The sequence below is a fragment of the Monodelphis domestica genome, chromosome 1 (genome assembly GCF_027887165.1).
Source record: "Monodelphis domestica isolate mMonDom1 chromosome 1, mMonDom1.pri, whole genome shotgun sequence".
Taxonomy (NCBI): domain Eukaryota; kingdom Metazoa; phylum Chordata; class Mammalia; order Didelphimorphia; family Didelphidae; genus Monodelphis; species Monodelphis domestica.
In genome coordinates this window covers 470,582,183-470,603,500 of record NC_077227.1, presented here as the reverse complement: position 1 = coordinate 470,603,500, position 21,318 = coordinate 470,582,183, and the positions used below count along the sequence as shown (strand labels likewise).

The 21,318-nt window shown below is 37.8% G+C and overlaps 1 protein-coding gene across 3 annotated transcripts in view; it reads right to left on the bottom strand.

The window, feature by feature from the left end:
* Positions 1–21,318, bottom strand: part of COL5A1 (collagen type V alpha 1 chain) — a 307,559-nt gene that overhangs the window by 103,668 nt on the left and 182,573 nt on the right. For all 3 annotated transcript variants that reach the window (XM_007475261.3, XM_007475262.3, XM_016433131.2), the window contains exons 12-20: positions 20,868–20,942; positions 17,642–17,734; positions 14,031–14,087; positions 13,001–13,054; positions 12,554–12,607; positions 9,500–9,553; positions 7,464–7,517; positions 4,944–4,997; positions 3,717–3,761 (exon numbers count right to left, since the gene is read on the bottom strand). In XM_007475261.3, coding sequence (XP_007475323.1) covers positions 3,717–3,761; positions 4,944–4,997; positions 7,464–7,517; positions 9,500–9,553; positions 12,554–12,607; positions 13,001–13,054; positions 14,031–14,087; positions 17,642–17,734; positions 20,868–20,942 — 540 coding nt within the window. The remainder of the gene's footprint in view (positions 1–3,716; positions 3,762–4,943; positions 4,998–7,463; positions 7,518–9,499; positions 9,554–12,553; positions 12,608–13,000; positions 13,055–14,030; positions 14,088–17,641; positions 17,735–20,867; positions 20,943–21,318) is intronic.

Sequence of the window (21,318 nt, the reverse complement as noted above, 5' to 3'; positions counted from 1 at the left end):
TGGCTTGGCTGTACAGTATGTCCTTTCTGGAATACCCTCATTCCCCACCCCACCCCTTCCCTATTGAAATTTTACCCTTCTTTCAAAGTCTAGATTAAGTTCTGCCTCCTGAAACCTCTGAGGGCATCATCACTCATTGATCTCTCTCTTTTCTGAACTCTTTGGCAATGATTTTCTCTAAAATACAGTCTAGCATATATACATGATGTCCCAAAAGTCTTAAGACGGTTTAAAGGTTTAAAAATATCTTAAATAACTTAAATATTTTTACAACTTCAGTAAGACTTTTGGAGTACATATACATGTGTATGCATATATAGTTATCCTTTCCACATCACAACTTTCCCCATTGTGGTTTTGATACATCATGGGTAAGCATAAGAAATTAAATGGGAATTTTGGGAGAGTATTTCAGAAATTGTGGATGACACACAAAGGCCAGCAGATGACACGGAAAAAGCACAGAAACTCAGAAATGCATACTTAACCCAAAATTTACAAGGTTCTGTAAATACCTCATAAAAGAAAAAGGAAAAATTCAGACTTCTTCTCTGGTACAAAGGGAAGACCAAAAAATTTTATAGGGATTTTCCAGATCATGGGGGTGCTGTGACCCTAATCCTTGCAATGTGGAAGGAATAACTCTCTGTGTGTATATACAAATACATGTAATACATTCATATGCATATGTATGATATATGTATGCACACATACACAGGGTATCTCAAAAGTAATACTTCATGGTCACACAGAACTCTGAATGAAGAAGTGAATTGTAGAAGAAAAAGCACAGAATTATAGAGAGGAAACCTGAAGATTTAAGCTATTAAGCTATTTAAAATTTAATATAACTAAGTGAATAACTAAATAAATATGTGCATGTATGTATGTATGTAGAAAAAGAAGACTGAGAGGGAGACAGAGTCAGAGAAAAGGGAGAAGGCATCCAGCAGCTGCTCCACTGTCTAGGTCTTTGCATCTCCAAATAGAATGTAAGCTACTTGAGAGAAGGGCCTCGGGGATGCTTTCCCCACATGTCCCCTGGCAACTTGCAGAGTGACAAGTACACAGTAAGAACTCAACAAATATGTTCAGATTGAAAATATAATTGGCCTGGTGATAAAAGAAGCGCTATCTCAGGCTATATATGAATTCTGGAAACATTTTTAACTGGCTCATTTCATTCTCAGGAGGGAATCAGACCCAGAATAAACTTCCTCATGTGCCAAACAACTTTACCAAGAAAATTCATTGTCATTTCACAAAGTAAAGTATGCAATACATATTTTAGAAGAGCCATCAAATATAATGGTGAAAACTGGATTTGCATCCATCATACTTATTGTTAAGTCTTATAGATCACCTTTCTTCTGCCTTCAATTTCAGATTTAAGTCGGCTTACCTTGATGTGCTCTGAGAGCATGAGAGCTTGCCCTTAAACCGAATCTTTTGGTGCTGTGGCCCTGAACCAGGCTGCTATATTTTGAAGGCCTGCGTTTCTGTGGTAGAGGCATGTGTAAGGCCCACCTAGCCACCCTCCAACCAGCTTGGCATGTTCTTAGCTCTACATCCTATTTGAGAATTCAAAATCATCATCAGGCCTGATACATGGCACATTTACTAAATGTTTGTCGAATGGAACTGAGTGGAATATCATATTTTTTATAGAGAAACAATGTGGTAGAATGGATAGAGCTGACCTGTTAAAAACCAGGAAGACCAATCTCTGGCTGTGTGACCAGAGGTCAGTTCCTTAGCCCCTCTGTGCTCTAAGCAATTTGCTAGGACTATAAATTGCCAAGAGGCTGACCTGTATTGGTAAAGGAACTTTCCTCCCCTGGGAGTTTCTCTCCTCCAAAGAACCACTGATCTAATCTCTACAAAACTGAGTATGGGTATCTTTTACCTAACTAGGTATGTCCCACTCCACTTCCTTGTTCTCCTTGTCCATTCCTCCCCTATATAATTCCCTCTTTCACAAAGGCCAATAGAAATGACTGGCTTCTTATCCAGATAGTTCTATGTTCCCTCCCCTATCCTCCTTGGCTGTGAATGGGACTTCCCTGATATTGGGGGAAAAGAACAAGAAGAGAATGGATAAGGAAGATTCTTTAAGGACTGAAGAACATTTGAAAAAATCAGGATCATTCTTTCAGATTCTTATAGGGAAGAAGAGAATAAAAACTCACCAAGGGAAACATCATTCAATTATGCTACACTTCACAGTAAGCCTCTGGCTAAGCTGTTTCTCATTAGGGGTTTCTAGAGGGACACTATGGCTCTTGGATCCAGACACACTGCCTGATACTTTATATGGCTCACAATGTATCAGGGGTTCTTAGAGCTGGTGTCTTCTGAATGTATTTCTGAATCATCATTATGGAGAATTGTATAAAGTTACAGGCAGGAGACAGACAGCTGAAACCAAACTTTCCAGGCAGAAGAATATGCCATGAAACTTTGGGAAAGAAGCTTGGGCTGGCTGTGTGTTAAAAAAGGGTTTTAATTGGTATGGGTTCCGCTTTTCATTTCACCTTCCTTTCTGTAATTCAGTGACAGAGGCTGTGACAATGGGTTAGGTTAACACCCATGAGGGCAATTTAAAAGATGGCACCAACATGTTGTCAAAGGCCCTAGCTGCCACTTTGAAGAAGGCTCCATCCTGGTCACACATGCATTTTGGGCATTTATTGGGTGAGAGACCAGGGACATGGATTACTAGCCAATTAAAATTTGATAGAAACTGCCTAGGTCTGATAGAAAAGAAAGCCTTTCCTTGTTTATTATTGTCATCTAAATGCTTCCTTCGTTATTGTAATACCTGACCCTGTAAATGTTTTAAGAAGTTAATAACCCAGAAGTTATTGCTTAGACATGTGTTAAAGAGATAGCTATGTTGATGAATTCTTCATAGAAGTTAATAGGACATCTAGGGTATAATTTAGCCCCAATGAATCCATAAACGCCAGCCCCATGTTCTATAAAGTGTTTGCAACATTTCTCATCAATTAATGTCCCCATACACCTACTGCCAAGCTGGCATTTACAACTAAAAAGGGACATTTTAAAAGCACCAGTATATAAAAAGTAATTAATGTCCCCTTCATTACCAACAAAATCTGCTTTGGCCCAAATACAGCAGCCTAAGTGAAAAGATCATAAGATCATCTGGTTGCTCGGGTCACAGGCATGCTGCCAGGGAACTTTGCCTTTAGCAAAGGCTTATTAGCAGAAAAAGTGACAAGCTCAGATTGGTTGGTCACCACTGCTACTGTGAACCTTGAAATTCAAAGGCCTCCATCTTATTCCAAAAGGCCAGGTGTCTTCTGCTTATTCCTTTATAACCATACGGTGGTGCATCATAAATGTACCATTTTCCCCCCAGAGAAGTCTCTGCATTTGTGTTTGTTTCCTTGGACAACTTAACAAAGTTTTTTGCATTCTAATTTCCTAGATAGTAAACTCCTTAAGAGCTCCTCTGTGTGTGTGTGTGTGTGTGTGTGTGTGTGTGTGTGTGTGTGTGTGTCTTGATTTTATTTTTGAATCCTCAGCAACAAACAGGGTGCACTGTGTACAGTTAGGACTCAATAAATACTTGCTACATTGAAAAACAAAAGATTCATGGTTATAATCAGCCTAAACATAGTAGCACCCAAATGCAAGGCAATAGTCATATTGCTGAGTTACTGATTTCCTGTGGGGATTAATGGACTTACAGGCTCTCCAGGTAGACCTCTGGGTCCAACCTCTCCATCATCACCCTAGAGGGGAAGAAAAACAAGCAGGTTTGAGAAACACCACCCAGCTTCCTTCTCACTAAATATTAATCATGCAGAAAATCGGTTTCCCTGGAGCAATCAGAGGGTGATCATGCATAAGGAAGATTTTTCTCAGCCTAGAGAAGTACACAGCACATTTGCCAAATTTACTGGCCCTTAGAAATGCTCTAGCAATCCCCTACACTTCACTGTCCCAGATAACAGGAGTTAGCTGGATGTACTATGGGTGAAACAAGAGGCACGTAGGGCTAAAGCAGTCATAGAAATTCACAGACCACAGGCTCCAGTGAGGAGGAAATTAGACAGAGAAGTCAACTGAGTCCAATAGATTGAGTTACATTTATGAATCTCAGACATTAGATGGAGAGTGGAACCATGAGATCATTCAACCTAACCATAGGAAGCCACAAGAATTCTCACAGAGCTTAAGAGTAACCAATCCAAAACAAATCTAGATTGGGTTTTTCCAACCACATCATGCAGAAAATGACTTCATTGTTTCAGTGGACTCAAGAATTTCTTCTCATTGCTTGCCTTCCTCTTTAAGGCTGTCTTTTAGACTCACCTAGTTCAGCATCTACTGAAAAAAGGAAGTCTGTGGAGATCATTCACAAACTTTACAGCCACTATTTGGGTTTTGTTTTGCTTGACCAAAGAAAAGTTATTTTATATCATTCTTTAACCCTTACTCCTTGGGAATTCTTTTGCTTCTCCATTCTGAATTCCCTCCAACACCTAATTCAGATGAGATCATAGCAGGCACAAAGCCCATAAGTCCTTCTGTTGAAATCTTTTGGTCCCAGCATCACCGGGGGCCCCTGTATAAAAATCAGGCTGTACTGTTCCTTAGGTTTGGGCCTCAGCCAATCTTAAACAGCCAGTGAGGAAAGTGCCTTTTGGACACATTGCATTAGCCAAAATGATAAAGTGAGTGGTGCATGCTTGACATTCCCTCTCATTTGAAAGATCCCTTTTGCCTGCTTCTCACCATCAGCTCCCTTGGTTCCCTCACAGTTTCCTTCTCTCTGATCTGTATTACACATTCTGCCTTAAGTAACACAGTCAATTGCACATCTATTTGGTAATTCATCTTCAATTTTCTTTCCCAGGCTCACTGGGAGAGTGATGGGGTAGATGCAGTCAGGGATAAATCAGACAACTTACTCTTTCACCATCATCTCCTGGAGGACCTGGGGGGCCTGAAGGACCGGGATCACCCTGGAAAGGTAAGATCAGAGTCAGACAAGTCTTGTTGAGTTCTACCAAGAAAATCAATACATTTTTGCTCAGTTCTTTTGAGTCTTACGTTTATTTCTCTCCGCTTCCTACACTTCAAATCCAAAGCCCTCTGCAAACATTTTTACTGGTTTGCATAATGCTTTCAGAGTTCAGCCACCCCAGATGACTGGGAGAATTACTAGATGGAACGATTCACTGCCTGAGTGAACATGTAAGTCTTGAAAGGGGGAGAGTACACTTAGGACATGCAACAGTTCACAATCTGCATGCATGAAATCTCATGGAAATTCAATCTAAGTCTGACAAAAAATGATATGTGAGTTTCCTCCACACACAGGCAGAGAGATGAGATGAAAGTTGACATTCCTGTCTATAGTCAAGTAGTATAGCCCTTATCAGGAAGAGCAGTCCTCAAAACTGACCTGCAACATGAAATGTTCACTGGTCCTGACTTCCCAATAGATTAGGTTAGGAGTTTAAAAAAAAAGCAAGTAACTAAGAATTATAATTATAAAAACAGCCCCCTATATTGATATTGTATCTATGATGACATAAATACGATATATCAATAAATATATTTTTCTAAAAAATAATTAATTAAGATTGTAGGATGTTAGACTTGGAAGAGATAATCTGTGAGATAACTGTAATTAAGGAAAATGAGACCCTGAGAGAAGTGACTTGACAAAGGTTACATAGCTAATTAGTAGCAGATCTAGGACTGGAAACCAGGACTTATATTCAAGTCTAATATCGATTCCCTTTCATAAAGGGTTCATAGATTTAGAGTTGGAATAGACCTCAGATTGCTGTCTAAATCCTTTATTTTACACATGAAAAAAGTTACACAACTAGCAGTTCCTCTAAACCCAAATTGAGTCCTCATTCCATTATACCATACAATCACCTGACCCTGTGAGGACTTGTGCCAATAGCATCAGTTTTACAAAGTATTAATTCCAAGAGAGAAGGTAAGTATTTTTTTAAAAGCTCTCATCAGTAGTATATAAGACAAATATCTAAACTTAGAGATCCAAATAAGTACTGCCCTCCAAATTACAGTGGTTCTCTTGCCCTCAGGAGCCTCTAACAGAGGAACTAACTTTAGAGCCAGTTTATAGAGCAGATAAGTTACCAACCTCATCAAATATGGTAACACTTTGGTTCTAAAGTGGCATCTGTCCTCCTTGGGTACCAATTGAGTCATCAGATTTACCTCTAAATGACTTGGCTCTTTCTCAAAGTCAAACCAACCCTCTAAGCATGAGGTGTGACAACTATTGAGGACCCTGAAAGAACATCCACAGGCCTCCTTCAGGATGTTTTCTCATTCATAACTAAAGAACTCCAGAGGAAGAACTGATAAACAGAATCAAAGAAATCATAAGTTTTATATATACATTCATCTTTTTGTCAAATGATGCCTTCTCTAGTGCAGGGAATGGAGGGAGATACCTGGGAATTTTAATGTAACTAAATAACAAATGAAAAAAATAAATTTAAAAAATTGAACAAAGAAGGACTCTGGTGTGAGAAGGGATGGAAAAGAAAGAGAAAAAATTTAGGATAATCTAAATGTTTAAAATACAGTTCCCAAAGTTGCTCTCTGATCACCCTTTCCTACTGATAATTCAAACAACTGAGTAGTTAGTCTTTAGGTAGCTATAGAGTCCAGAGATGAGAAACTAACTTCATTTGTGAATATGAATTTGGAGAACAAGTTCCCAGGTTCTCTTTTTTTTCAAAGGCATTTATGGCTCCCTACAATGCATCAGTCACCAAAGCATCATTTGGAACTTTCCAAAATCACTCTTCTGTGGTTTTGTTTTTGTTTTATTCCCCTCCCTCCTTTGTATGTTTAAACATTTACCTTTTGGATTATCTTGAGATATCATTAAAACACTGATGTAAATTTCTAAAATAAGAGCTTTTTCTTTCTCTCTTTAATTCAATTTCAAAATAATTTGTCTTGGCTTAACTATGAACTACAGGTAAAAAAATCTATTATCATTAGGAATAATTATCATTAACATAACTCTTTAAAGTTCGCAAAGTGATTTACAGAGTTCAATAACCCTATAAGGTAGGTGCCATTATTATCTTCATTTATTTTGAGGGTGGTTAGAGAAATTGCTGCCTTTCTAATAACAAAGAGGACACTAAGATTTCTTTTCATTTCATCTTCTTTCTGCTGTTTCTAACTCCTCCTTCATAATTCTAGAAATCTCGAAACATACTACAAGGTCCAAAGTATGTCCTTCTTCATGTTGTTTAATTATGTCCTTATGGGCGTGGGCCATCATTCCTGTTCATGAACAAAGCTTCCTACCTTCCACTTGGGGACACTGCGGCATTCCTAGGGAACATTCTTGGTTGCCAAGATTCACTATGGAATTTTTCAATTAGCTAACTTGGGCAAATGGTGATTGCATTTTCACTACTCACCCTATGTCCCTTCTCCCCGGGCAAACCAGCCAACCCATCAAAGCCACGGTCACCCTAAAAGGAAAAGAAAAAAAATCAGCTCAAATTTTCCATCACCTGAACACCACTCTCTCCTTCACTCCCTAGGCATTATTGAGACATCAGGTTCACTTTTCCCCTTTACTTTAGGCAGCATACAGAGCTATAACCAATGTTTCAGTGCAAGGATATGTAGCCTATTAATACCAGAATGTGAAGTTACCTACCTAAGTCATTCTTCCCTTCTTTCCTCATGGGACTATAATGCCTCCCAAGCTGATATGGGGAAAAGCTGAGATCTTTCAAGACTAAAAGCATTCTACATCTGGAGAAGTCTTGGTAGATCGTCTAATTTAGCAGTTTTCAAGTTGTGGCCCATAGATACCTGGGGGATCCTAAGAACCTTTCAGGGGGTCTGTTACCTGAAAATTAAAATATTCTTCCTTTTTCTAACTACATATCTATTTGTGGCTGAATTTTCTTCTTATACTTCAATCAATATAACATATTGAATGCAAAAACAGATATAAAAATCCAGCCATCAACAAGATATTAAAGAGATTTGAAAAAGATGTAAATCAATACCTTTCTCATTCATTTTTGTTTTAGTTTTTTGGAAAATATATTCTTTGGGAGGTAATTATCTTTAAAATATGATGTGTATTTTAACACATAGTGAATTTATTAAATGCTTTGGGGTGCTTAATTTTTAAGAGCATAAAAGGGTTGGGTTCTAAGACCAAAAAGTTGAGGGGAACCACTGACCTAATTCATGAATTTCATTTTAAACATGCAAAAACTTAGGTGTTAGGTGACTTGCTCAAGTAATCCTGTAAGTGAGCACCAAAGATGAGAATAAAATTCAGATTTACTTCTGAATTCTCAAACCATTGCCGTTCTCAAGATACTACAATGCCTCTTGGAGTGTTGGGACAAGACTAAACCTCAGTATCTTCTTGGTAAAAATTGAGAAAGAAGACAAATGTGAAATATCATAATCCCATGGAGCTAGGTTCATTTCAATATTCTACATTATCATCTCATTCCATCCCTAAACCCCTTATCAAGCTTAGGACTTTGTAAGAGGTTCTATGGAGTTGATCCATTTGGGTTAGACTCCTTCCTTAAAAGGATGTGAGGTATCACTTCCTACATGAGGCTTTTTAAAAAATCAACCCACTTATTAGTATTCTACATCTTATAATTACTTTGTCTTGCTTGAATATATTTTCATATTTTTATTTATTTACTTGGCATATTACCCACATACCTTAACAGAATGTAAACTCCTTGAAAGCAAGGAATATACTTGGAGGGGAAGAGAGGTTTGGGGCTCTCGGTCTAACAAAATATCTTGTAGATGATACAGTGTAGATGGTCTTTCAACATAATATATAATACTAATATATATAGAGACATATATGGTCTATATCACCCATCAGTATATATATATATATATATATATATATATATATATATATATATATACATGATACACTTCTATAGGTATATACACACATCTTACTTATAGACACCTATGTATTTATGCATATATCTGCATGTAAATAGTCTTCCTTTACAACATACAAGAAGTCAAATGTCTCATGATCTGAGGAGAACACATTATGTTTCCCCTGGCATATTACATTTTGTCCTCTGTGGTGAAATATTGAGAATTTCTAAGAATCTTTATGTAAAGCTAAGGCAGTGGCTTTTCTCATGGCTGTTTTAGAGAAATTTTCATCTGTACAGTCATGTGTGTGTTTTTTCTCAGTTGAGATTGCAGCCCCCTCTCACTCACCACCCACATGGAAAGAAAGCAGACTTGTCCTTTTGAATAATAATGCCAACTGTTCCTTTTTGTCGTGGAATGCACCCAACAGATCATGCGCCTTCTCTTCTATATCCAACGGAGTCATGTGGGTGGACAGAATTGTCTTCTTCTGTGCCAGGTTACTATGTAAGATGCTCCCACAAGATCAAATACCAAGCGAGAATTATTAAGTAGAGATACCTACCTTGGGTCCAGTTTGTCCAGGCATTCCCCTAGCACCATCGCTCCCAGCTCGTCCCTGAAATAGAAGAGAAGTCAAACACAAAAGGAAGGACAGCCCTCTAAGACATTTGATTAGCAACTTGTAATTAATTTCTGAGAAGGTAAAGTAAAAAGGCTCACATTGAATTTGTAGCATGCATGACTATATTCCAGTGGAGGGAGAATAGGGTTAGGAACTATGATATATAAGTTCTAACTCTTGATGTGAGTTCTAACCTCTACTACATATGCAGGGTATGAATTTAAGTGGCTTAGTTTTCTGGGACTCAGTTTCCTCTTAAAAGGGACTAGTAATAATTTGTCTATTCACTGGAATACTAAAAAAAAAACCAAATCTCTCTCTCTTTCTCTCTCTCTCTCTCTCTCTCTCTCTCACACACACACACACACACACACACACACACACACACACACACACACACGAGGTGCAAAAACAGTTTACCAAAAAAAATTATAAATGTGAGGGATTATTATTTTTCTGTTGTGAAAAATCATCATTAGCTCTCTCTTAGCAATATTGTTTCCATGGCATGGAGTTACAGGGGGAGTTTCAAATCACAGAACATAGAAATTTTTAGTTGAAATGAATTTTAGTTTAACTTTTATTTTATAGCTGAGGAATTCAAGGCCCAGAAAAGTAAAGTAATATATTCAAAATCATATAGCTTGTTGGTACCAGGGCCACTTCTTCTGACTTCCAGTTAAGTTTTCTTTTCACTTACCATAGAATCACTCTCAAATCAATTATTTCTCACTATTATAACAGTTGAAGTCTAAAAAACCTGGCTTCGATTCCACTGAATCCCATTTGACTAATAATAATCATAAATATATTGCACATTAAGGCTTGTAGAACTCTTTACATATCATATAATTTTATCATTATAACTTGTGGCATTAATATGACAAAAATAGAGAAACTTCATGGGGTATGTTATCTTATTGAATTTATAAATGAATGTACCCAAGGGGGGAATCAATCCATTGCTTAGCCATTGACATAGAAATGTTGTCATTCTGGCTTCTCAACCTGAACACTGATAGCCTGTACTAAATTTTGACTGTTCCAAGAAAAAGATCAGTCCACATGATAGATATGGTCAGAAGGTGGTCCAATAGAGCTAATTTAATTGAGGAAATGGTGATTGGCTTTCAAAGTATTCATTTTGCTATGTACACCAAGGAAAAAAGAATTATGTTAACCTATGCATTTTTTTTAATTAAGCAGAAATTGCTCAGACATGAGATCTAGCCAATGGAAGATTTGAATTCCTAATCCTTTTCTCCTCATCTCCTTCCTTTGGTTCCTCATCCTGCCACCCTCCTCCACACATGAGAAATAAGACAACAGGAAGGCAGCATTTCCAAGAAAGTGTCAGGAGTTGGTTCTTTGTACTTGTCCCATTAAAGGTTACAAAGACATTCAAAGATGAAAAAGTTACCATTTTCAAAAGGTGACAATTATGGTTCAAAGTCCAGATTTGCTTCTTAGCAAACCCAGAACTGAATCAGGTGAAATATTGGGTTCTCTCCTTTCTAAGCACTTGTAGGAATCAAGGCCAATTAGTCACAAATATTCACTCAATTTCACAGTATGATGCTGCTACTGAAAAATTTTCAGATGCCTTTTGTAAACTATAATGACATACCATTTTATAGGTCTCATTGCCAGAGAGACCCTGTAAGCATCCTTAAAGAACAGGCTATAAAATATCCTTTCTTCCATGATGCTGAGAGGAAAAAATATTCCCTTAGAATTCATGCATCATTGTCATTTCACTGATTTAAAAAAAAACAGAACTTTAATCCTACAGAAACCACCATAGGACATTATCACATAGCTTAACATATTTTTCCTCCCCTTACTACTTTTTGAACACTGTAGTGGGTAGACTGTCCATTTATATCTGGTAAATTTAGAGAGAAACATTTGCATACAGTAAAACATGCAGTAATCAGAATTTGTTTCTTCTGTTCAGTTTTAGGAGAAACTTGCAAGTGATTAGGAAAAAAAAATCTATCCAAGATTTCATTAAAAAGCAAAAAATTCCAAAGAATGCTGTGTTATAAGAGAGTGAGTTGGTTAGGCCTAGCCTCCTACATCTTTTATAAGTATCATGCCATTATGTAAATTCACCCCAAGGCCCAGTAAGTTCTTCAGTTATTAAAAGAAGATTGAATAAAATTCAAGATATTCTACATGTTATGAGGAATAAATGAGCCATTGTATGTAAAATGCCTTGCAAAATCTTAAAGCACTGTATAAGTATCATTTGTTATTATTATTATTATTATTATTTTACTTATTTAGGCAGGAAACCATACCAATTCATTCAAGAGATTTTATAATAAGGTTTGGACTAAAGAGATTTTCTGATTACTCTTCCATTAATAAGAAATTCCAATTAACCTGAAAAGAACTTCCATTATTCTGGATAACTGAGGGCTACTAATGTGTATGGGATCAATATTTTAATTTTCATATGCATGGTCCATTCAGCAGCCTTAATTATGAATTAAATAGAAAATGAAACATTTTCCATTAAATCTACTGGAGTTGAGTTCAAATTTTGAATTCTCAGTCTCAGGAAAAGAGAAGCAGCCTGGGATACTGACACCCAATCTTTTACTGTTCTCCCAAATTGGGTCTGGTACTGGGAACAGAAGTTTGCCCTAAGAGCACAGAGCTTTCTACAGGCCTGACCTTTTTAATACCCAGGTGACAGAGATGGGCAGGACCTGCTACCTCCCAGAAAAACCTTCCAAAAAGCAGTAGGGAAGGCTTTTTGCACACATTAGCAGGAATTGCAAAGAAATACCTCATCTGGAATAAGACAAACAGGAAGAAGGATATGGCTTTCTGAGGTTCTTACATGGGTGGCCTTCACCATATGTGACAGCACTGGCTTTAACTCAGTTTAGGTTTAGCTTCCTGAGGAATAAGTGGTTCTCCATTACAGTGAGTCATCACTTCTATAATTTGTATCAGATATCAAGTGAAAATGGAAACACTTACCCGTCTCCCTGGCTTTCCTGCTGGTCCAGGGGGTCCTTGGACACCACGAGGGCCCTATCACAAATAGAGGAGGGCAGAAAACAAGAGTCAAAAAATATACAATATCTTCAGGGATAATAGAGGGTTATTGACAAACATAGAGAGATGTTCTGCTGTTTAATCTCTCAGCCTATAAACAAACGGACAGGGCAGAGACCTAGTAAAGGGATCTGTTCTACAGAGGACTGAGAAACAGAAGGATAAGAAACAAAATGTATAAAACATGTAAACATGTTTAAAAGTGCTTGTTCCATCTCCAGATGTCAAAGTTATTTTTGATAAACTTCCAGTTCTGTATAAGGGAGCCACAATGTTCAACTAATGGGTCATGTCACCATTTTAGCAGTTGTGCTCAGCATCCTAGAGGCAGCCTCTTACAAAAAAACAAAGGGTTATTTTCATACATACCTGAGGTCCCATATCTCCCGTCTCTCCCTTTAAACCACCACTCCCAGGAGGACCCTAAGGAAACACATTCCAGTTATGCTCCAGCAACAGACAGGAGGGAAACAATATCAAGCAAAGCTTTGATAAGGGGAAGGATGGTGGAAAGAACAGCAAAGATCTGCTATGCAGAGGCTGAGTCCATTTTATTACATTTTATGCAGTCAGAGCACTGAGTCATGAGAGTAAAAACTAATCCTTCTGGTTAATGCTCCTGATAGAATTCAGGAGGACAGGATTGCCCGTGAGGTTCTTTGTACCAAATCACAGAATAGTGAAATGGCTCTCTGTCTCTTTCCTTCCTGCTTTTTCCTGATGAATATTAGAAAGAGAATTGATACTTCTGGTAGAATTTGAACTAAGTGACCTCTGAAATTTCTTCCAAAAGTAAGATTCCATGATCCTAGGATTTCACCCTCTGCTGCTCAGTGGTTCACTCTTGCCCTGACCAAATCCTACTAAGGTACTATTAATTCATGTAAGCTTTCTAAAAGGCATTTGCTATTTTTAAAAGCAGGGAGAGGAAAGGGAATCCATTTCATCTTGTCTCCCTATCCTCTCCCCTACTTCCTATTCCCCTACTACCCAAATATTCCTGCAACCAGAGGCTTAGGAAGAAATATTCCTCCCTTCCAAAATATCTCTATATCTCAAGATGATCCACTTCTGCTATGATTTATCTGGGTCACCTCAAATCATACTGACTTTTCAGAAACATGGGGCAATTTACAGTTGGCCAACACCCCTACTATCCTCCTCCCACACCAGAAGAATACTCAGCCCCTGATCCCACTCAGAAGATAGTGATTTAGTATGGCACCTCTGAAATGATGCTAATCTCATACATAAAATACTGAATTAGATACAATTCCTGGTTCATAGTTGACCCTAATACATTACCATTATCAATGCTCCATGAAAAAAACCCATTTCATACATTTCATAAACCTACTGTCGAATGCCAGTGATAATGTCAGCCTTATTAGCAACTCACCACAGGACCTGGTCTCCCAGTAAGACCCATTGGGCCAGCTGGACCCCTTAGAGCCAACTGCAAGAGAAAGAAGAAAAGGCTGTCAGATATTCCTGGTGGCATACAGTTAATTGGGCTTGGGAAAGCATCTGATGGAGAAGATGCTTAAAAGTATAGTTGGTTCCTCCAAATCCCCTTCCAAAGGTTACTTTCATTTGAAGAAGAGCAACCTCTAAAGACAGGGTCTTTTGATAATATATGTATAATCTATATCATACTACTTGCCTCCTTGGGGAGGGAAGAGAAGTAGGAGGGAAAGGGAGAACATGGATTGCAAAATATTAGAAAATATTAAAAAAATTATGTTGACATAATCTGGAAAAAATTTAAAATGTATTACTATAACATTTTAAATTAAAAACAATAAAATAAAGACAAGGCTTTTCAAAAGGGGAAACTTTTAGGACTATTTCTTACCTTGAGGGACTGGGAGGGTCAGCTCTAGGAAATGACTGGGCAGTAGAATCTACCTAAACTAGATAGTTTTCTACCTTCCCCTCCCCAAACATCTTATTCTCTTCTGCTCAAGGTATTTCCCATGCCTTGAATGCCTTCCTTTCTCCTCTGCTTGTCAAATCTTACTCTTCAAATCCCAAATCCAACATCAGCTTTTCCACAAAGCCTTCCCTGATTCTCCTAGTTACTATTGAATAAATAATCTTTCCTCTGGGACCCCACAGAGACTTATGTTTTTTAACATCCTAACTCTCATCTATTACCTTATTGGTGTATGTTATAGTTATTTGTGCTGGTGTGTCTTATTCTGCTACCAAACTGTCAGTTCTATAATGATGAGGACCAAGTTCTTTTTTAATTTTATTTAGTTAAGATTAATTAAGAAAAATTTTCCATAGTTACATGATTCATGCTCTTTCTTTCCCCTCCTTCCACCCCCCTCATGTGCAATTCTGCTGTATTTTACATGTATAAGGACCAAGTTTTAGCTGAACTTTGGAAATCCTTCCATACTCTGCACACAGAAAGAATTTAAAAAATATTACCAGTTTTCAAAATTCTCAATCTCCTATTTTTTATCCATATTCTTTGACTCTTTTCTACTTCAAATATTGCTTAGCATCTTCCTGTTCCTTTCCATAATCCCCTTGTCAAAAACCTGAAATCCAGGAGGACTTTAATCTCTGTCACTTATGCCTCAACCTGAAGGTCAGTATAGTGTCAGCTCTCCCAGGGTGATTTACATTTGAAGATGATTCTCCTTTGGGGGGATTCAAGTCTTTCTCTTCTGATTAAAGGGATTCCAGGATTTAGGCAGTAGATGGAAGAGAGAAACAGAGATAGAGAGAGACAGAAAGAGACAGAGAGAACAGAGAAATGGAAAGACAGAAAGAAAAACAAGAAGGAAAAGAGGGTAGCAAGGGGGGAAGGAAGAAAAGGGAGAGAGAGAAGAGAAAAAAGAAGAGAAGAGAAGAGAAGAGAAGAGAAGAGAAGAGAAGAGAAGAGAAGAGAAGAGAAGAAAGAAAGAGTTAGTTTCTAAAACCATATCATGTCTATTCATAACCAATGTGTAAGAATATTCTGGAGCATGTTGTGACTAGATTAAGATTAAAAAAGAAGTTTTGAATCCTAGTTCTCCTATTTCCTTACCTGTGTGTGAAACACTCAGTAAGTCACTTCCTCTCTTCAATTTTTATCTTCCCTATTCTATAATAAAGAGGTTAGAATAGATCTCTGTGGTTTAAAAAGCACTAACTCTATGATCTTATGAATCTGTATCATTTCTGGTAGGGTTACTTTCATTAGAGATCTTTAATGTCTTGTCATTAGTAATTTCTTCAACTTTCCCACTGTTTGGTCCTTCTGAATTTGAGCTTCCTAACTAAGCCTAATGAGCACTTCTCAAACTACCTCTCCAGAGAGTCTCACCTGGGTTCTGACCCATCATTCTCCCCAGAATGCCATTTCCATTTATAAGGAAGGTTTTTGCTTTCTATTATTTATTTATTTTTAACTAGCCCTACAAGCACATAACTAATTCTTCTTAAACTTTAAAAAATACACAGATTAAAAATCAATATAAGCAGCACCAAGTCCATAAATCCCTTCCTAGGTAATGGAAGCTGCCATGCAGTATTTTACATCACTTGGACAATTTGTTCCATAGCAACCACTTGATACTTAAAATGTCCTGTAATTATCCATGCGCTCCAATAATTAACATCTACTCGGGGCTGCACTCAGAACACCATAAATATTGCACAAACACTGGATTATTTAGAGCCTTCTTTATGATGTCCCATTAAGGGAGCTGCTCTGAAGGATCACCCACCCGGGCAGCATTTACTCTTATCACGAGCAATCAGCAATCTGGAGATACATCAATTAAAAATGCAATTAGCTAATTGAGTGAAGCAATGGAAAACAAGAGTAATAAGAGAAGAAAATCTCCTTTCTGGACTCCAGTTCTACTTGTGAATTTCGTCCGCCATGAGGGTGGTAGCTTTTGATGGCAGGTCATCTCTTTCGCTCCCTTCTCTTAACCAGTACTGATATGAGACAAAACTATGTCAACAGTCATGGTCTCAAATCCTATTCAAGTTGGCAGAATCAATTTTTAGCTCCAACTCCTCTAACTCATTCCTCCTTCTGCTGCCCCCTCAGGCATTTTCTCCTCTCAGTCTCTTCCCTGCCCCCTCAGACAAATAATGTCCAGAATTCTACTCAATCTCCAGAAAGACCATTTCCTAGAAATGGCTGTAACCCTGATCCACACTGAGGTATATATACCTGACTGATAGCATTTTAGCAAGCTATCTCTCCTAATGTGACTAGAATATTAACAGGGTTCAAAGTTTTAAGGAGAAAGATCTAGAATGGCTGTGATATAATGGAAATGAAAATCTGATCTGAAGCCAGAGGAAGGGAAAGGGGAAATGGAAGAAGCATGTATTAAGTGCTTATTCTATATTATACACTCTGCTAAGTGCTATATTTATATATATAACCTCATTTAGTCCTCACAACCACCCCAGAAGATAAGTGCTATTATTATTGATCCCATTTAATAGCTGAGGCTATTAAATGAGGTAGGTGGAAATTGAATGACAGGCCCAAAGTCATACAACCAGTAAATGTTTAAGTTTGGATTTGAGCTCAGTCAGTGTCTTCCTGACTCTAGATACAGTGTTCTATTTATTAAGTCTCCTACCTGCTCATAGGAGCTGGGTTCAAATTCCAACTCTTCTGTTTACTATTTATTGACCCTGGGCAACTTCACCTCTATACCTCAGTTTCCTCATCTATAAAATGAGAGGATTAGATGAGACAGCCTCTGTGGTCCCTTCCACATCCTTGTAAATATATATTTCTGGGATTGATTCTGAAGCATTAGCAAGTAAATAGGAAGTTTTCCCAATCATAAACTAAACTATTCAACTTGTTCCTGACTTTTAAGTGAAGATGGTGAAGTTCAGGAATGGAGATGAGAATTTAATTAAAGAAATCCAAGCAGATTTCACTCCTTTTCGTAAGATGGAAAATTATTGTTTCTATGAAACCCAACCTAACTGGACCCCAGACTTCCCAATAGCAACATATCCCAAAATCATACTCACCCTGGCCTGCTGTAGAATGGCTTGGGCTTGTGACTCCTGTGCTGAGACGAGTGGTCCTTTTGAACCTGCATCACCTCCCCCTCCAAATCGGAACTGTGGAGCAAAAAAGTAGAGAGATGACTGGTGTGGGATTGTGAGGCAAGGAGGACCTAAGAAGCAGGAAATGTTTCAGTACACTTTGCCCCAAGGTAAGGGAAGTACATCTCCTAACCTGACACTGACAAGCTTCAGAGCCTATAGGAAATGGTCAAGCTGGTCAAAAGGAGTTATAATCCATTCATATTCTTTGGGAGAATCACCAAGCATCTTGGTTCAGATTTCTACTTTAGGGTCCTCATACTCAGTAGTGTGCTCACTTCCAGCATCCATTTGGATAAACTCTTTCAGCAGCCTAAAGCTATGCTCTGCTTTTATTCTATATTTTTCTAGTGCTTCATCAAGGATATTCTGTTCATAGAATACTATTTTTTCAAGAAGAATAAAAACTGTCAGAAGATTATTAGGCCATATATGCCAAAATGTAAATTCAGTCACTGAGTGATACACTCTAGTCCTCAATTGAGAAAAGAAAGCTCTCAGTTCTTCTCTCTCAAGAATGAGAAACAATCACTCTATTTTATTAATAAACTTTGTCCCCACTTCTATTTCTGTCCACCATCATATATAATGGGTTAAATTTGTTTCTGGTATTATTTAGAGATGAGAATTAAAAACATTCCCAGAAAAGCAGGAGGGGACATCCAGGCCTTTTTCCTTCCCTCTAAATCCCTTGGCTGGCCTTGCAACCCACTTAAAAATATATTTTTGGATATCTTTTGTGTTGTTTTGTTTTTTAGAACATCAGAATTTCTTCCTGCATCCCTCTGTTAATCCCTCCCAGAGAGCCATCCCATGCAACAAAGAATATTTTTAAGGAAAAAATAAAAGAAAAAGTAAAAAAAAATAGCAAAACCAATCAATATATAAAAAAATTTAGAAAACCTACTTAGGGTGTTATACCTGTGGACCTATCTCTTAGGAAAAGAAAAGGGGTTTGGGGTAACAATTCATATCTCTTCATTGGGGCCATGCTCTTTCTTTGGAGTTTTATGACATTCACTTTTGATTTTTTGGTGGTTGTTTCTGTTTACATAGTTGTAGTCATTGTGTATATTGTTTTCATTGGCTCTGCTTACTTAACTCTTCATGAAATCATATAAATCTTTCCATTTTTCTCTATGGTCATTATATTTGTCATTGCTTCCATCACAGTAAAATTCTATTACATTCATGTGCTAAAACTTGTTTAATCATTCCCCAATGAAAAGTTTTCTATTTTTTGTTTCTAATTCTTTCCCACTACAAAAAGTGCTACTAAATTTTTTATATATATGCTTTCTTCTTATTAATGATCTCCTTAGAGTAAAAGCCTAGTAGTGGTAACTCTGGGTCAATAGGTATGGACAATTTAGTCATGAATTATTTACATACTTCCGAAATAATTTTAAAAATGTTTATGCTGATTCATAGCTTCGCTAACAACTCATTAGTGTGCCTACCTGGCTACAACTCTTCCATTTACTTCTCATCTTTTGTCATCTTTTCAAGTATACTATTATGTGTGGCATCTATAGTAAGTATTTAAACCTTGTCTCCATCATTAAAATGGAGACAATACTATTTACCTAGCAAATGCTGAGTGCCAGATGCTATATTTTCCTAGACCAATAATGACTCCTCTTCATTTCTTCCCTCCCCAACTTTTTTCAAGCTCTTAAAAAGGCACAGAAATCAGGCAAGCTACAGACTGGGTAGGGGGTCTTCACACTGAGGAAATAATCACAATATGTGGCAGCCAAATAGGTAACACTGATTAAGAGAAAGAATTCAATGGAGAACATCAGAACACTTGAGTTCTAGTCATGCATTTTTATGAATTTGTGTGCCTTTGCTTCCCTTTCTGTAAAATGAAGCTAATATCACTCACAATGTTGATTTATATTATTAAGGATAAAAGTAGAAAGCTTAAAAGTCCTTTGGAAGTAAAAGTGGTAGCTGGGCACGGTAGTTCATGCTTGTAATCTGCTGCTGGGAAGGCTGAGGCTGCTGCCTTCCCTGAGTTTGGGATCCTTTGGGGTGTCTGCTATCTGGCACTAATATGGTGAGCCCCTAAAAGCAGTGGGCCACTAGGATACCTAAAGAGGAACCAAGCAGGCAAGATCAGAAAAAAAGTACATTAAGCTTCTGTAGCAGCATTGGACCTAGCCTATTAGTGGCCTCTGTATCCCCAAACTGAGCAAGATGAGGAAACTCAGCTTCAAAAAAGAAAAAAAAGTTGTTCATAAAGAATAGATAAGTTAAGTTGATTATTTTAGCATTAATAATAACACTCTGGGTTCAAGAAGATATTATAAGGGTTCTGGAATAAGAACCAGTAATGACTAGATGGACATTCTTTTTCTCACTCCAATAGGAAGATGGATACATCCTTTCTTAGTGCCTTAATTTACCTTTCTGCATAAAGGAGATAATGGTGCAATGCTGCAAAAGCTGACATAGAATTATAAATCTCCCTTGAAAAATCCAGGGGAACAACAATCAACTTGGCAAAGAACTAGAATAATAGATGAGGGGAGCAGAACATGTATTTGTACATTAGCAGAAGAGTAAATACAGCCAAATGGACTCAGGAGGTTTAGATACTTTGTCTAAACTTAAAGCAGCTTGGCCACTTTGTTTTCCATCTACCACTTCAGACCGTTGGGGATTGATATTTCTCTCTGTTCATGTCACATGGACTTCTACACTCGGCAAAAGCAGCCAGAGTCATTTGTTCCTCAGCCTGTGAGCCCACAGAAAACCTGGTGGAAATTCCTTCCCTCTATTTCCTCCCCATGATGAAGTACAAGAACCTGAGGAAGTATAATGTCTACATATTCATGCACTTGATGCACTCTTAAAATAAGTCCTTAGATGATGCCTAATTTCTTTCATCAATCTATTTTTACCAATTCACCCATAAAGTGTGTGCTCTGAGTTCTTCTCCAACAGTGGGGATAGGCTACATTAAGCCTGGTCTTAACCTGGTCTCTTCTGTGACAGCCAGAAGGCATTCATGGTAAAGAAGGGCAGGGGTAGAATCAAAGTCACTGAAGGGATAGACCCAGTGACTTGACCTGATAAATAATATCTACACTAACCAGTCTTAGATATTTCATAAATTCACCCAATGAAGAAGGATACTCACAGGCAGCATAAGCATGGTCCCTGGAGGTCCTGGCAGACCATCTGCTCCAGGAAGGCCTGGGCGACCAGGAGGACCCTATTGCAACAAGATAAAAAGAGAACAATTAGGGTATGGTTAAATACAACACAGCCTACATTTCCACCCCTGCATTTGGTGCCGTGGAGCATAAAATGGGATCAGAAGGCATTATCCCTTCCTTCAAGGAGTCTGAAGTCTGGTTAGGGAAATACAGAAGCATAAACACACACACACACACACACACACACACACACACACACACACACACGAAATTATGAGAGAACAAATAAAGATGTCATATCATTAAGCCGAGTGTGCTAGGATTTATTAAATACTTACTATATGCCAAGCAATATGTGAGGCACCAGGGATAACCCCACCACCACCACCACCAAAGGCAAAAAGTCTCAGCTCCCTCAAGGAGTTCACAGTC